The sequence below is a fragment of the Natrix helvetica genome (assembly GCF_964273705.1).
Source record: "Natrix helvetica genome assembly, chromosome: Z".
In the NCBI taxonomy this organism is placed as follows: Eukaryota; Metazoa; Chordata; class Lepidosauria; order Squamata; family Natricidae; genus Natrix; species Natrix helvetica.
In genome coordinates, this window is record NC_138554.1 from 129,465,554 (window position 1) to 129,482,129 (window position 16,576).

General features: G+C 43.6%; 1 protein-coding gene across 2 annotated transcripts in view; it reads left to right on the forward strand.

The window, feature by feature from the left end:
- Window positions 1–15,055, forward strand: part of NCAPG2 (non-SMC condensin II complex subunit G2) — a 69,948-nt gene extending 54,893 nt beyond the window's left edge. For both annotated transcript variants that reach the window (XM_081933434.1, XM_081933433.1), the window contains exons 24-29: window positions 1,058–1,245; window positions 4,758–4,904; window positions 10,084–10,187; window positions 12,179–12,276; window positions 13,146–13,239; window positions 14,432–15,055. In XM_081933434.1, coding sequence (XP_081789560.1) covers window positions 1,058–1,245; window positions 4,758–4,904; window positions 10,084–10,187; window positions 12,179–12,276; window positions 13,146–13,239; window positions 14,432–14,483 — 683 coding nt within the window. In that variant the 3' untranslated portion in view covers window positions 14,484–15,055. The remainder of the gene's footprint in view (window positions 1–1,057; window positions 1,246–4,757; window positions 4,905–10,083; window positions 10,188–12,178; window positions 12,277–13,145; window positions 13,240–14,431) is intronic.
- Window positions 15,056–16,576: the final 1,521 nt, after the last annotated feature.

Here is a 16,576-nt window from a genome sequence, read left to right on the forward strand (position 1 = left end):
ACAAAGCATATGATATGTATGAAAAATAACGTGATGAAATGTAACTGAAGTGTTGCTGTTTTCTTAAGAGATTCCAAGTTCTATCTATTCGTTTATAAGGAGTACACTTGTAACTGTCTTTTTTTATTGAAGCAATACACATTCAACAACTTCCAGGAATTAGTAAATTTATTGCCCTCACCCTAGTGGGCTCTCTAGATTTCAATTTAAGAATTTGAAACCATCAAGACTGTTGCTGGGAATTCCGTGAGTTGAAAAAAGTTGAAAAATGTTCATACTGGGGAAGAACAATATATTTAGAATGGAATAACTAAGTTTGCTGTCTGCTACACAACTTATTTCTTCATAGAACGTGAGGTTGAAAATCATTTAGTGAACTCCTCACACTGTCCAGGAATCCACTACCGTGGCATCCATGACAAGCGTCATATTTGCGCACATTCAACAGAGGTTACTGCCTCCTGAGGCAAACTTTTGAGCAACTCGTGCAGCTGGTGGGATTCACCTATCTTCCCTACCAGTTCGCAAATATGAGTATGCACTTGCACTGCATCTGCGCATGCGTACTGCCTTCTGCGTATGCTCAGTGCTCGCGCATTACGTCAGGGCGGATATGTGGAGCCTGCAGCCGCTGCTATCGGTTCACCAGAACCAGCTGAATATCACCTCCAAACTCGTGGGATTTATTTCCGGAACCCAACCAAAAGTTATTTCCCTGCAATTTTAACCCATTGTTTCTTCTTCTATAACAATTCTGAACTGTTCTACTCCACCTTCAGGTACTCCACCTTCTGGTAGCTTATCACCCTGTTTCCTCTCCCAAGGATCCCCTCCAGTGTGTTCAACTTTTTCTAAAACATAAGTTTAATAAATAAAACAAATGAATAAAAATTACAGAGTTAAATGGAAGGGGAGGTCTGATCAGTGCCGAATAGGCAGATTCAATTTCTTTTTTTTGATCCAAACACTACACTTTTGAAGATACAATCTTAGAGTGTGCTTATACTGTTTTTTGCTGCACCATCATGTTCTGTTTTGTTTTGTTTTGTTTTGTTAGGAAAAGGCCCCGTTTTCATTCCAATGTTGCTTTCCATCCTGAGAGAGATTGTTGAAGCTTTCTTAGCCTGTGACATTGTCAACACTGATTGCATAGCAGAACTTGCAAATAATATTCAGATAATGTTCCAGAAAAGTCTAGAGACTATGGCACTTATGCTCAGAAGACGAGAAGAAGAAGGGATACAGGTACTGGTTGCATCTAAACTTGGCCATTATTTTACGTTTCCCCCTCCTGGTTTTGAGTTTTTTCATTTCAAGAATTGTTCTTAGTTTTAATAACCCACCCCATTCTGATCCTTGTGTATAAAAAAAAGAATTCTGCATCCGTAATTGGGAGAAATGGTCCTCCACCGTAGCTCCAGACTTTTAAGTTTTGCTTTGAACATTTCAAGTATATTTCAGACTTTTTCTTACTTTTAAAATACCAAGATGCAATTACTTTCCAGCCAACTCATATTAGCAAAGGTGTTCAGCTTTCTAATGAAAAAGTTGACATTGGGTGACATTTTGTGACAGAGCTAAAAATCGCTCAGAACTTGGTAGTGTTTTAAGTGGGAGCTTTGACAACTTCGCATGAAGATCATTATACAGTCCCACATTTTCAGAGGTAACACTTACCCTTGCTTTCTTTTTTCTTTGAAAATCACTTTGTAAAAAGGGCCAGTGATAGGCAGGGCAGGAATGTAAATGCAAAAAAAAAAAAAAAACCGCTTTAAGTTTCAGAGAAGATGGGGTAAACTTTTCATAGATAGATGATAATATTGATTAGAGAAATAAAATTATTGCTTTCTAAAGGGACAGCACAGGCACAAGATACCATGATAGGACTTGCAATTATTTGATATTGTGCTACATAATTTCTTTTCGAGGACTTGCCTATAACTCTGAGTCAGTGTTAAAGGTGGACTAGGTTAAAAACTAGACTTCATATTGTTTCATCCAGAATATGTCATCTTTTATTGTCTCTGCTACCTGCCTTTCATATTTCCAATTCATTGTAAGGCTATTAAGTTTTTTTTTCCTCAGCCTCAGTTGCTGTTTTTTTGTTTTGTTTCAGATTATAAAGATTCATGACTGTTTCTTCTTGAGCCTTTTAATGCCTCTTTATATTGGAAAATAATTCCATAAAATGATTGCCCCTGGACTCTGATATTGATTTCAGCCTCCTTTAAATAGTCCTGGGAGAATTGGAATGTTTGGTTGTTTCTTCTGAAGTTAGTGCTGTAGTGACGTAATACAATAATACAATAGCAGAGTTGGAAGGGACCTTGGAGGTCTTCTAGTCCAACCCCCTGCCTAGGCAGGAAACCCTATACCGTTTCAGACAAATGGCTATCCAACAATGGCTATCCAACGTAAGGGAAAGTAGATACAGGTAGTGCTCAATTAATGACCAATCATTTAACGGCTGCACGGGGTTTATAACAGTCTTGGAAAGAGTGCTTTGTGGCCCATAAAACAGCTCCAGCCAATTTAAATGTTGCACTCTCCCTACTCCATTCCAGCAGTTATATAACTGCATTTCAGGCACTTGGCAAATGGCTCATATTTACAACTGCTTGCAACGTCCTGCAGTCATGTTGTTACTATTTGCAGGTTTGGGGGTTTGTTTGTTTTTTGCCATTTTCCAGGAATATCACCTATTTGGGAAAATAGATGTGGACTTACGATCACCATTAAGACAGTAATAAAACTGATTTCATGTGGATGTCATGACTTACAACTGTCATGACAAAGTCAGGGGTGGGCTGCTAGAGGTTCTCAGGGGTTCAGGAGAACTTCTAGCTAAGATTTTGTGCAGTTCAGAGAACCCCCAAATCCCACTCCTGGCTGGCCCACCCCACCCTCCCAGGAGTCCCCACACGGCCCATTTTGGATGCAGATAAGTGTGTAGTGTGCACAGAGGCTCGGGGTGTGAGAAAAATGGGCCTACTGGAAGTATGGGAATGGACCCATTTCCAGCCTGCTGAGGGCCTCCGGAGCCTGGGGAGGTTTTCGCCCTCCCAGAGGCTTGAGGAAAGACTCCTGAGCCTGGGAGGAGGCAAGCCCCCCCCTCCCCCGGTGGTGCTGACTACCGTATTTTTCAGAGTATAACACGCACCAAGATTTTGAAAAGGTAACTTTTTAAAAAAGATTTTGCCCGGCCCCCAGGAGCACTCTGTACTCTGTTTTTTGGGGGGAGGGCAAAAATGCGACACATGGGGGCTCTAAAGGGTAAGGCTTTTATTGATCTCAAATCCACTTTTTTTCTTCCCCTCCTATGGCAGGGTAGGACCGGAGAGATTGGGGGGCGGGATGGAGGAAGGCAAGGGAAGAGGAATAATATTTCTACGAAGAGTTTTCTCAGAGCGCTAGATTGGGAAGTTAAAAACCTAGAATGGGATACAATCAAGCTTGATTCCAAGGCTTTGGCTCCCGAGATTGCTGTGCTGCCACCCAAAAATGCTATTACCGCGATCTCTGCCACCTTGAATTGCCTTGAGAAGAGGCAGGTAAAGCGGGCGTTGCAGAAATTGCGGTACCAGCGTTTTGGGTGGCAACACAGCGATCTCAGGAGCCAAAGCCTTTGAATCAAGCTTGATTGTATCCCATTCCAGGTTTTTAACTTCTCAATCTAGCGTTCTGAGAATAGCCTTCATAGAGAGATTGTTCTTCCCTTCCCTTCCTCTATCCCCCCCCCCCTCAATCTCTCCGGATTCTCGGGAGTCAAAGCCTTTGAATCAAGCTTGATTGTATCCCATTCCAGGTTTTTAACTTCCCAATCCAACATTCTGAGAAATCTATCATCTCTGAGACACCTTTTGTTTGCAGGAGGAGGAGGGGGACGGCTTAAAGCAGTGCCTCCTTAAACCAAAGCCTTTGAGTAACTGGGAAAGAAAGCTGTGCTTTTCGGGCAGCAGTTTTTGTCAGGTTCCAAGCGCGGCTTTCTTTCCCAGTTACTCAGAGGCTTTGGTATACTCCGCCCTCACCCTCCTCCTCCTCCTGCAAGCGAAAGGTGCCTCAGAGATTCGGCGGGCAGCTCAGGGGAGACAATGGCCACAATGACTTCACTTCCCAGCAATGTAACGAGCCGCTGCCACCACCTAAGCCCTCCCGGGAGCCGAGCTGAGTGGGAGCCCCAAAAGCAAAACGTCTCTCCTTTCCAACCATCACGATCTCTGCAGCGCCCGCTTCACCTGCCCCTTTTCCAGACGATGCAGGCGGCTACATTCGGAGTATAAGACGCACCCAGATTTTCATCTTCTTTTTTGGAGGGTGGAGTTCTTATAATCCAAAAAATGTGGTAGGTCACGCCAACCATGGCCACGCCCACCCAGCAACCGGGCAGAGAACCCCTTGCTAAAAATTTTGAAGCCCACCCCTGCAATAGAAATTCCGGTTCCAGCTGTGGTTGTAAGTTGAGAAGTACAACTACTGTCAGCTCATCCCTTTACAAAGCTTAGTCAGATGCTAGATTTGCCTGGCCCCTTCAGAGTAAAGAGACTTATTTCTGTATGAAAATAGAAGTATTTTATAGCAGATTTTAAAGGAAAGAACCTGAAAAGAATGCAGCTTTTAAAGTAAAAGTTTTTCTGGAAGCCGTGCATGTTTTGATCTGTGTAGCTGTGCATTTTTGTCTCAGCTTCTTTAAAAGACATATAGGCATCCTATAGGCTTGATGACGATAATGCTGTTTTGTTTTGTTTTTTGTTTCCTAGTTAATTCACTCTGCTCAAGGGCCTCTTGGAGAATTTGTACACGTAGTCCAGTCCTGTGTGTTGATTTTCCCAGTGATTTATAAAGGAGTTATTTCTTCTCTGTTAGCTGCAGTAGTGGTTGAGATAAATTGCAGCTTGAAAAAAAAGGTAATATGTTTTGCTTTAATATCCTGGCAGATATGCTGTGTGTGTATCTAAGAATGGGTAAAAGCCAGTGTTACTTCACCTTTGTGGTTTAAAGATGGATTTGAAAATGTGTGGACATGAGCTTTCAGAAGGCTGGCTGAGGAATTCTGGGAGTTGACATCCACTTAATTTCAGGATTCCAGTGAGAAACATTAGTCTAAGCAAATATTCAACGGTTTATAATAATAATAATAATAATAATAAATATTTATTTCTTAGCCGCACCCTCTCCCGAAGGACTCGGGGCGGCGTACAACAAAACATAGGAAATAAATATATCGACATACATATAACAAAACATATACCAAGACATATATACGACATATACAAGGAGGAGGTGAACTGATAGATAAAAACAAGTAAAAACACAATGTTTAAAAACCCCTAAATAAATTGAATGCAATTAAAATACCCCAAATAAAAAACCCGTCAGGAGCGATATAGTTGGATCAAAGTTGAGCCAGGCCAGCAACTTGAAAAAGGTGGGTCTTGAGCTTTACACGAAAGGAGCGGAGGTCAGAGGTATTCCTAATATCCGGGGGGAGGTCATTCCACAGGGCTGGGCCCGCCACAGAGAAGGCTCTACTCCTAGGCGCCACCCCTCGACACTGTCTGGTGGACGGCACCTGGAGGAGGCCCTCTCTGTGCGAGCGGATTGGTCGCAGGGATGTATGGGGCAGAATACGATCCCGCAAGTAACTAGGTCCTAAGCCATGGAGCGCTTTAAAGATTGTTATCAAAACCTTGAAACGCACCCGATAGACCACAGGAAGCCAGTGCAGCTCGCGCAGGAATGGTGTCACATGGGAGTACCTAGTACTCCCCATAATTACCCGCGCGGCTGCATTCTGGACCAACTGTAGCCTCCGGGTGCATTTCAAGGGAAGCCCCATGTAGAGAGCGTTACAGTAGTCCAAGCGAGACGTCACCAGCGCATGAGTGACTGTGCGTAAGGCGTCCCGGTCCAGTAGGGGGCGCAATTGGCGCACCAGGCGAACCTGGTGGAACGCCCCGCTTGCCACGGCTGTCACATGGTCATCCATGGACAGCCGGGCATCCAGGAGGACGCCCAAATTGCGCGCCCGCTCCACGGGGGCAAGTTGAATGCCCCCGATGGCCAATGATGGAATTAATTGGCTGAACCGGGGAGCCGGTACCCACAGCCACTCCGTCTTGGAGGGGTTGAGTTTGAGTCGGTTGTCATCCATCCAGATCCGTACGGTTTCCACACACCGGGACATCACTTCGATGGCCTCGTTGGGGTGGTTCGGGGTGGAAAAGTACAGCTGAGTATCATCAGCGTACAGATGGTATCCCACCCCGAAACCACGGATGATCTCACCTAGCGGCTTCATATATGTGTTGAACAGGAGTGGCGAGAGGACCGACCCCTGTGGCACCCCACAAGTAAGGGGGCGTAGGGTCGACCTCTCCTCCCCTGCCAACACATGCTGCGTCCGGCCAGAAAGGTAGGAGCCGAACCACCGCAAAACGGTGCCCCGGACCCCCAACCCCTCCAGCTGGCGCAGCAGGATACCATGGTCGATGGTATCAAAAGCCGCCGAGAGGTCTAATAGGACCAGGATAGAGGAACAACCTCTATCTCTGGCCCTCCAGAGATCATCCACCAACGCGACCAAGGCCGTCTCCGTGCTGTGACCGGGGCGGAAGCCGGACTGGCGCGGGTCTAGATAATCATTTTCCTCCAGATGCCGTGGAAACTGGTAGGCCACCACACTCTCTACAACCTTCGCCAAAAAGGGAAGGTTGGAGACAGGACGATAATTGGCCAGCTCCAAAGGATCCAGGGAAGGCTTCTTGAGCAAGGGTCTCACCACCGCCTCTTTCAAGGCGGCCGGGAGAGACCCCTCGCTCAGCGAGGCGTTCACTAGGTCCAGGAGCCAGTCTCGTGTAACCTCCCAGGATGCCAGTACAAGCCAGGAGGGGCACGGGTCCAATAAACATGTGGTGGGTCGCAGTCGTCCACGCATTCTGTCCAAATCCTCGATGGCAACCAAGTCAAACTCCTCCCAGGTCGATTCCTCAAGACTCGCCACGGACGTCTCCATTGGACCACTAACAGGGACCCAATCCTTCCGAATTTGAGCGATTTTATCCTGCAGATATTTCCCAAATTCCTCTGCTCTGCCCTGTAGAGGGGCCTCCCGCGGCCTCTGAAACAAGAGGGAGCGGGACACCCGAAACAGGGCGGCAGGGCGGTTCTCTGCGGATGCAATGAGAGTGGCACAATATTGGCGTTTGGCCACTCTCAATGCCACAAGGTACGTCCTTAAATGGAGATATGTGATGGAGATCAGACCTCTTGAGGTTCATCAATACAACTATTTAGCAATAGCACTTACTTATATACTGTTTCATAATGCTTTTACAGCCTTCTCTAAATCGTTTACAAGAGTCAGCATATTGCCCCCAACAATATGGGTCCTCATTTTACCCACTTTGAAAGGATGTAAAGCTGAGTCAACCTTGAGCCGATGAGATTTGAACTGCTGAACTACAGCTAGCAGTCAGCTGAAGTAGCCTGCAGTACTGCACTCTAACCACTGCGCCACCTTGGCTCTCTAATATCATGTGCCTTCTTTCAGCCACAATTAAAAATAACCAGGGAGATCACAATGATATCAATTGCATACTGTGCTATAATGTACAGTGGTACCTCGATACTCAATTATTTCATAACGTCAAGTTTGGATATTGGTGCAAAAATTTTGTCCTGGTACCCGTCATTTGTTTGTCCTGGTACCGGTCATTTGTTCGATGCACTGCAATAGAAAGAAGGGGATGACCACAGAGAAAGGACAGTATGTTGGCCATGCCGGGAAGGTCACTGCTAAAGGACGTGGGGGATAGCCGCAGAGGACGTTAACAGGAAGTCAGTCATGCTGGGAAATTTTCTGACACTGGAAAAGGGAGAGACATAAAGTCCTTCCCAATTGAAATCAAGGGTCACATAAGTCACATGGTTTGTTTGATACTCATCATTTTTGGTACTTGCTGCACCTCTTGGAACCAATTAATGATGAGTTTTGAGATGCCACTGTACTTTGTTAGGGTCTTAGCCTGTTATATGAATCCATACATTTTTATCAGGTATCCATACAGGTTTATAAGGTATGTTTATGGCTTGCTGTAATGTGTGAATTTAGCAAGAGTTTAATTTTATGATCTGGCTGGATATGATAGCAACAACTAACTTGCTATGCTGACTAGAGAATTCTGAGAGTTGAAGTCCCCACACCTTAAAATCACCGTGGTGAGAAATACTATTCCCTACTCACACAGAATCACAGGCAATGTCAAATACCTTTCAGGGTCTTTTCAGCATGGAATATGTGGGGAGAATTCCCAGGAGTGACTGGAAATGGAAGTCATTTTCATCATGTCACTGTAGCTCAATGTTTTCTATGCCTTTTGGGCTTAGCATGTTAAAAATTCAGAAAAGACTTACCTTGACTCACTGTGTCACAAACATACACGCACGCTGTGGACAAAAGAGGCCTCTTGATTTCCTATTTGGACTTTCACCTCCTGCTCTCCACTCCCAACCCTCCAAAACTGGTCTAACCTTTTAGTCCTCGCATGCCAAAATTGTGTGCGTGACAGTGTGTGTGTGTGTGTGTGTGTGTGTGCCTACACCTGTAATGCGCATGCAAACACGACCCCCAGTGATTTCCCGTGCATGCACGTGACTCCTCCCCATGGCCCGTTTTGGGCCTAGTAGGCCTCCCTGAAACCTCCTGGGACCAAAAATGGAACTTCCGTGCTTTCCCCCCGTGCATGTGCGTGTGTGCCCCCCCCACATGCGCATCAGAGCTTAAAAATCAGCTGGCTGGTAGGAGGTGTGCACACATGCGTGGTGGAGCTGACCTGTGGCATGCGTGCCATAGGTTCGCCATCATGGCTTCAAAACATGCTCATGCAATTTTCAGATGCCTTGCAGTAGAGGTTCATAACTGGTACTGACCCATGGCCAGTTAGCAAACAGACCACCCAAGCGGTGAGCAAATGAGCGAAGCCCCATCTGGTCATGCACGGGATCTAGGTTGTGTCCCTTCCTGGTTTGTGGAAGAGAGTTTTTTCTTCTGAAACCAGTCCCTGGTGCCAGAAAGGTCACTTTAGAGACTGTGCGAGGGCAAGGTCCTCTTGCGTGGCTTCTAGAGGATCTGGAGGCCTCTTAATGCTTGGGAAGCTGCCTACAAAGGTCCTCAGAAAACTGTGCGAGAATGTTTGTGCAATTTTTGGATGCCTCAGAGGCTGTGCAAGGGCAAGGGTTTCTAGTAAGACTTCCACGGTGTTTTGAGGGCTGATGCGCCACCAAAAATTGCCTGGCATTCTATCTGTCACGCGTGTCATAGGTTTGTTATCACTGCTCTAGCTAATGCTGTAGCTGTGACTTATGCGACTCTTGGTTTCAGTTGGGAAGGATTTCATATCTGTCCCTTTTCCTATGTCAGAAAACTTTCCAGTATGACTGACTTCCTGTTAACGTCCTCTGTGGCTATCCCCACTTCCTTTTGCAGTGACCTTCCTGGCATGGCCAACTTCCTGTCCTTTCTCTGTGGCCATCCCCTTCTTTCTATCGCAGTGCATCGAGTACCAAACAAATGACGGGCACCAGGACCACATTTTGCAAAGGGGGTGTAGTTTTGAAAGGCTGTTCTGAAGCACTTTCTGCCTTCATATCTCTTTCTACGCCTGTAGAAATAAGGGCTCCCAAATTCTTAGGTGGCCCTTGTTACCGAATGCACATCTGCTGTAAAAAGAAATCTTCACTGAATATTTTGGGATTGTTCCTGATGGTGTAAAGGGGCTGAGCAAAAAATGGCTGGCTCTACCCCTTTTCCCCAAGTCTCAAGACAACAGATGCTGAGCTGTCAGTCAACCTTTGAGCCTTCCAAGGGGGCTGATGTTGCGTTCCTTCCAGAAAGCACAATTGCTGCTTTGCTGCTGTTATTTCTTTGCCCGTGAGAGTATCTGCCTGTCTTCTTCCTCCTCCTCTCCCTCCTTCCAGACCTTACTTATTTCAATAATCATAAAAGACTGAGGAAAGTAATACCAAGTGCCAATTGTTGTTCTTCTGATTTGCTGGAAGCACTTCTTCCTATTTCTTTTGTTTTAGGTATCGGATACAGAAGAACTAATAACGCCGAAGACATTCTCAAACCTCCCACCACTTTCAAGCGTTATAATGGCGATTGTGAATAAATCAACGAAAGGGGTTAGGTAAGCTCTCTTTTAGGTGGGGATGCTTGTTCCAATTTTTCCGTTTTCCCACAGTATTGTTTCTGTCCTCAGTAGGCATGCTGTTGACCAACTTTTGTATGCAGTTCAGGTTTTGAGTTAGATTTTTATTTATTTATTGAACTATTGAATATATCCTACAGATGCTTCTGCAATCTCATAATTGCAGCCTACTTGCCGGTAGCCGTTTCTTAAAGTAAGATCTGCAATTTAGTAGTAGTTTATACTGAAGATTCATTAAATGCTATTAAAAAACAGATTTTAAACCTTCAACTATTTTTATTACATTTAACATGAAAAATAGAAGCAAAGGACCTCTTGAAATAATTAGTATTTCTGAGTATCTATTAGTATGGAGCAGTGTTTCAGGCACTGCCATATCTGCTATATAGCTTCTCTGGAATATAATGTGTTGATAACATTTATCAAGTTTTTAGATTATCTGTGATGCTATTCCAGCCAATTAGATCTTGCTCCAAAGCTGAGCAGTGTAGATAGGCCAGTTTCAGTATAACAATGTGTGTGTCTCTCTCTGTCTCCCTCCCTCCCTCCATCTGTCTCTGTAACTCTCTCTCAGTCTCCCCCTCCCTCTCTCTTTCCCCCTCTCTGTCTGTCTCTCTCTCTGACTGTTGGTCTCTTCTTCTCTCTCTCTCTGTCTTTCTCCCCCCTCTCTTCCTCCCCCCGTCTCTCTCTCTCTCTGTGTGTCTTCCCTCTCTCCCTCCCTCTCTCTCTTCATCCCTCCCCAATTCTCCCTGCCTCTCCCTCCCTCCCTCTGTCTGTCTGTCTCTCCCTCTCTCTCTTCATCCCTCCCTCCCTCTGTCTGTCTTTCCCCCCTCTTCCTCCCTTTCTCTCTCTCTCTCCCCCTCTCTTCCCTCCCTCTTCCCTCTTCCCTCTCCCTCTCTCTTCCTCCCTACCTGTCTCTCTCTCTGACCCACACACTCTCTCTCTCTCTCCCTCCCCCTTCTCATATAAAAGGTTTTTTTTAACTGAAAGGATGTTGCAAACTTACTTTTGATGTTTCTAAAGCCCCAGTTCAGCTAAATAAATATGGTCTGCTATTTCCTCATCTGAATATAGCTTTTGATCTCTGGAGACTTGCTGATTTTGTGATTCTCAATTCCAGAACCCCCATACTTTTTCAAAAGCATAAATTAAATTCTAGAAATAAAATGCCTTCTATTCTGTCCCATTCACCTCTTTCAAATACATTAGAAGAAGCAGCAGCAGTAGAGATTGTGAATGGGAGAGGATTATGGCCTGAATGCTAAAGGTGGAAGCAATGTCTTTTGAGGAAGAAATGAGCTTCAGGAGGTGCAATATGAGAGCAAATAGAAGGAAATGTTTAAGACCTAACTCTAACAATCTTATGAAGACTTCATAAAATATTCTAAAATCTAAACATTCTGCATGGTCATGAATTCACACCGTTTCCTTGAAAATCAGACCTCCCCGGGTAATAAGCCCAATTGGGCTTTTGAGCGCATGCGCTAAAATAAGCCCTCCCTGAAAACATTTAAGTGCATGCGCAGCTGATCCCCGCCATTTCCTCTTGCTGCTTGCCGTGAAAACAACACAGAGTGAGGAGGCAACGCAGGAGAGGGGAAATGGAGGGGGAGACATGCCCCACGCACCCCATACGCCCTTACCTAACAGCCACTCCTGCAACCCTAGCCATTGTGCTCTTTTTGTCACACTAATGACCACCGCAAACTGCGCGGCAGGCCCAGCGATATGTCTCACTGCTGCAGCAGCGCAACACAGCAGCAGCCATGAGGTGACCAGGTTCGCCGCCACCTGCACCTCAAAAATAATAAGACCTCCCCGAAAATAAGGCCAATGATTTATTTCATGGGTCAAAAGAAAATAAGACCCTGTCTTATTTTCGGGGAAACATGGTACTTTGACAGTTAATCTGTTTGTCTTTAATTTCTGTGTGGTTCATGTTTTTGTATATTTCATGCCATTTTATTCAGGTCTTTTCTAAACGAATTACTGGAATACATTGAGTCTGAAGAATGTGAAGGAATTATTAGCCTTACCACTAGTGTGTACATTATTGCTTTAATTAAAGGTGAGTAATACCCCCATCTCCCCAATCCAGTGAAGTCATACAACCATTCCCATTTCTAGATTTCCAAAGTGTTTTTGATGGTTCAGAGTGAAGGAATGGAAGTGATTACTTCTTGCTTCGCTTCAGGGAAAACCATGAAACTTCACTAGGCTGTGTATAGGGCTGGTAGCATTTGTTTTAAATAGTATACCTTCAGGTAAAATAATGAGATTTGCTACATATACCTAGTTATTTAACACAACAAACACCTAAGTGGATTGAGAAATGCCACGGAAAGATTAGGCACATACTGTTTTTTTTAAAAGTATGCAAAAATATTTGTATAATCGTTGATGGACAATGAAATGAGTCTTCAGAAACACCGATGGGTAATCCTCGATTTATGACTGTAATTGAACATACAATGTCAGTCTTACGCTCTGATGATTGTAAAGTGGGTCACCATGTGACTATGCACATGCAGCAGTCATTAAGTGAGCATTGTGGTTGTAAAGTGAACTCATTCATTGTGGGGTGACTTTTGCTGGAAAATGGAAGTAATAGGAGGAAGAGGAAGTATGCACGTTGCTGCCTTGGTTAATTAAACTGTGAAGTAAATTAATGCTGGTTCCAGCAAAAACATCAATTTTAGTCACATGACTATGGGTTGCTGAAAATGGGCGTAAAAGCAGTTGTAAGTCACATGACTGGGTTGCTGCAAATGGTTGCAACCAGTTGTAAGTTGAAGACTACCAGTAATAGGTTTAGAACATATTGCTATTCGAGAAGAAGAGAAATCTTCAGTTTTTAATCTGCTGCAATAGAGAACAAACATTTCTCTTTTCCAATAAGACTCAAAAATCTTCAACATAATCATGTGTTTTTGACAGGTAAACAAAAACCTTCCTATATAAAGGCCATTGCAGCTACTCTTCAGAAAAAAATAACGGTGTACAGCGAAATTACCAAGGAAGACGTGGAAAGGTAATTTGAAGGGATTTTATTTTTTAAAAAAGTTCTGTTTTATATACTTATTTGTTCTGTAGATAATGCATGGTTTCTGGACTGTTAAAATGATGCAATAGTGTTAACAGCTTAATATCACTGGTTTTACGTGCAATAATAATAATTGAATTTTTGGAATTCAGTTATCTTATTTGAAAAATAAGAAATGAATTTTTTGAAATTCATTTGCTGAATCTAAATTGGTGGACCAGTACTGAGTTTTCATCTAGAAGCTGAGCAACATCTATGATTAATTTCAAAAAATTGTGAAGCATATAATTCCTTTTAATAAATCATGTTTTTGTTCACGGGGAAAAAAGTCCACCACTTTTTGCTACATTAGAGAAGAAGAAGGAAATGTTATTTTCTTTTCATCATGTTAAACCACAGTTCAGCATGGTATTTCAGTATAGTCAATGACTTGGTTAATGCAAATCACAAGCCAGCTGCCCCAAATCTGGGCTTTTTCTACATTTGTGAACGCCGAAAAGTGTCAAGCAATGGCCATGTTAGATGGAGAATTCTACAAGTTGGGAAGACCAGGTTAATCTGTCGTGTTCTTCCACTTTGACTTAATTGGATATGTGAACTCACACATCAAAGCTTAAAGGTGCAAATCAAGTCATGGTGACCGAGCCAATCGGGAATGTTTTCAAGAATCCTTGTTTAGGATTGAGCTCAGCCACTATTTCATGGTTATAAGAAGTTTGAAACCCCTTGGCAACCTTGGATCCACCAAAATCAGCCAGACAAATTTCTTATACTTGGCCAATAAAGAATTCCTGTTCTGTTCTGCTCCATCCCATCCCGTCGCATCCCATCCCATCCCATCCCATCCAATTCTAGTTTTTAGAGGCCCTTTTATGCTGATCATTACATATAGACAGTGATATTTATCTGGAAGTGCAATGTGAAATAGGTTTTGTGTATAGAGCTTCTATTTATGGCATGCACACAACTCCCATCTCTTCACAAAGTTTTTTCACCCGTTCTTGCAAAGATCCATAATTAGTAGCAGGAGCATTAAACAATACACTTATTGCTAATAATGGAGCTATAAAGTAATTGTTTTTGGTGATATTTCTGTATTAGAAGTTTACAGGTAATGAAAAATAAGTGTACTTACTGTCATTTATACCTTATACAGCTGTTCACTATTTTTATTTTTCAGAGTGCTCTGTGAAACTGCTTTGGGCATTGTGAATGAAATTCTGGGTCCTTGATCACGTAGACAAGAGAATGGGATGGAAGATGTATTTAAAACTTCGAAGAGAACTACATGCTTTATAATTTCTTGCCTCGAGTAAAAAAAAAAACGTTTTGACTGGTTTTTCTTTGAAATATTTTTTGAGTTATAGATTTAAAAAAAAAATGAATTGTGGTTCAAAAAATTGATTTTATTAAAAAATGTACATATTTTTAAAAATGCTAGTATATTATGCCATAAGTGGTTGTGTTATTCCTTGTACATATACTTTAAAGAAGGCATGACCAAGCTTTTGGCTAGGTCACGTTAAATGAAGAGGATGTCTTAGGCCGCACATAAAATATCAAATATAGCTAATGTATATAAATATTGCTATAATTGCCTAATAATGTTAAACATTTCTGTAAGAGATGAGCAGGCTGAGCCCAAGGGAGGAGTCAAGTGCATCATAAGTCTTCAGTCCTTTTGTGCCCACAAGAGTCCGGCCCTCCTTGAATTTCATAAACTCTTATCCATTTTGCTTTGACCATTAGCAACTCTGATTTTTGTAACGAGTATTCACATGCAATAAATACATATTCATTTGAACCATTCTGGCTCCTGATTTCTTACATTTAACAGTTTATGATCTTGTGGGGCCACATTACTAGCTGTCCAGGATTGCATGCAGGTTGGACACTCCTGTGCTTTGAATAGTTGGAACTTTTCCCAATTAAACTTATTTTTGAAGAATAGCACAAACTCGGACTTCCGCTTCCGGGACCGAATGGCGACGGATGTGTAGTCTGCCGATCGCTCCCTTGGCGGGCTCCGAAAGGAGCACAGGAGACTCGAACAAAGGGTCTCCTGCCGAAAGGCAGCTTGCTGGGACCCCCCGCAGAGGCGGCAGCCGGTTGGGGTGTTTTTCCCAGCTTTGCCTAGGTGCCAGGGAGCAGGGGGGGGGGAGTGACGTCGCCTCTTCGCTGGATGGCCCTGGGAGGTTTCAGATCAAAGGAGAAGCGTGACTGAAGACTGGAGGCGTGGATCCCACCTGGTGCTCTTTGTTTACTTTGAAAGAAAGCTACAGATATGCGTGAGTTGGTGTGCTCTGGCTTTTGAAATGGAAATTAGAGGGGGTGGTTCCTCTATTACCTCCCCTCGGAATAAGCGGCATTTAAAGGGACTCGGAGAGAGAGAATAAGGACTGATTAGTTACTTGGACAGTGAATGAGAATGGCTTTTTACAATTGCCAGAAATGATTCTAAAGCTGACCTTCGCCTTTAAAAAACAGGGAAAGAAATTTTTTTTGTGACTTCTCTCCCTGCGGAAGGGAGGGCCAAGATGGCGCCCGCCCTCCTTCCTTTGTCTACATATGAATGAAACTTGTCCTTTGAAACTGCTCCCAAAAGAAAGTAAAGAAAAGTGGATTGTTTGCTGCACTCTCTCAAAGGGAAGCTGGGACCTCTTTCTGTGGCTCTTCTGAGCTTTGATTATTGGAATTACTTCTTGGATTATCTCTCTATTGGAATTGTGGGTTTCCCTGCTTTTATTTGCCTTTTGAGGCCAGCTCCGCTGTGGAATCCCCGGACACCATTTTCCCTGGAAAGGATTTGCATCTCTGAACCTAACCAATGGCTGCAAGAAAACCACCGACTGGCAAGGCGCACTCAGCTCCGTCATCTGCTGCCCCCAGCCCCACAACGCAACAGTCTAAGATCACCTCATTGTTGCAGAAAGGAGGGGCTGGAGAGGACACAAAGGAACTATCCGTTACGGAAATGTTTAAAGAACTTATGAAGGGGCAGAATGAAATGAGGAAAGAAATGGCAGAGGTTAAAGAAGAGCTCAGAGACGTTAAAGAACATATTGCTGGGAATAAGCAGAGAATTATGGTGTTGGAGGAGAGAGCGGCGGAGATGGAGGAGGAGCTTAAAACAACACGCAAAGGAAACGCAGATGTAGAAAAATTTCTGACAAAAATAGAATTTGAAAGAATGTCCTTTTTTCTTAGATACCAGAACCTGCCAGAGGAAGAAAATGAAGATCTTAAAGAGATTATGAGTACAATTTTAGCAGATTATATTAAGGGAGATAAGAAACAATTACGGTGGGATATGGATCTAGCATAT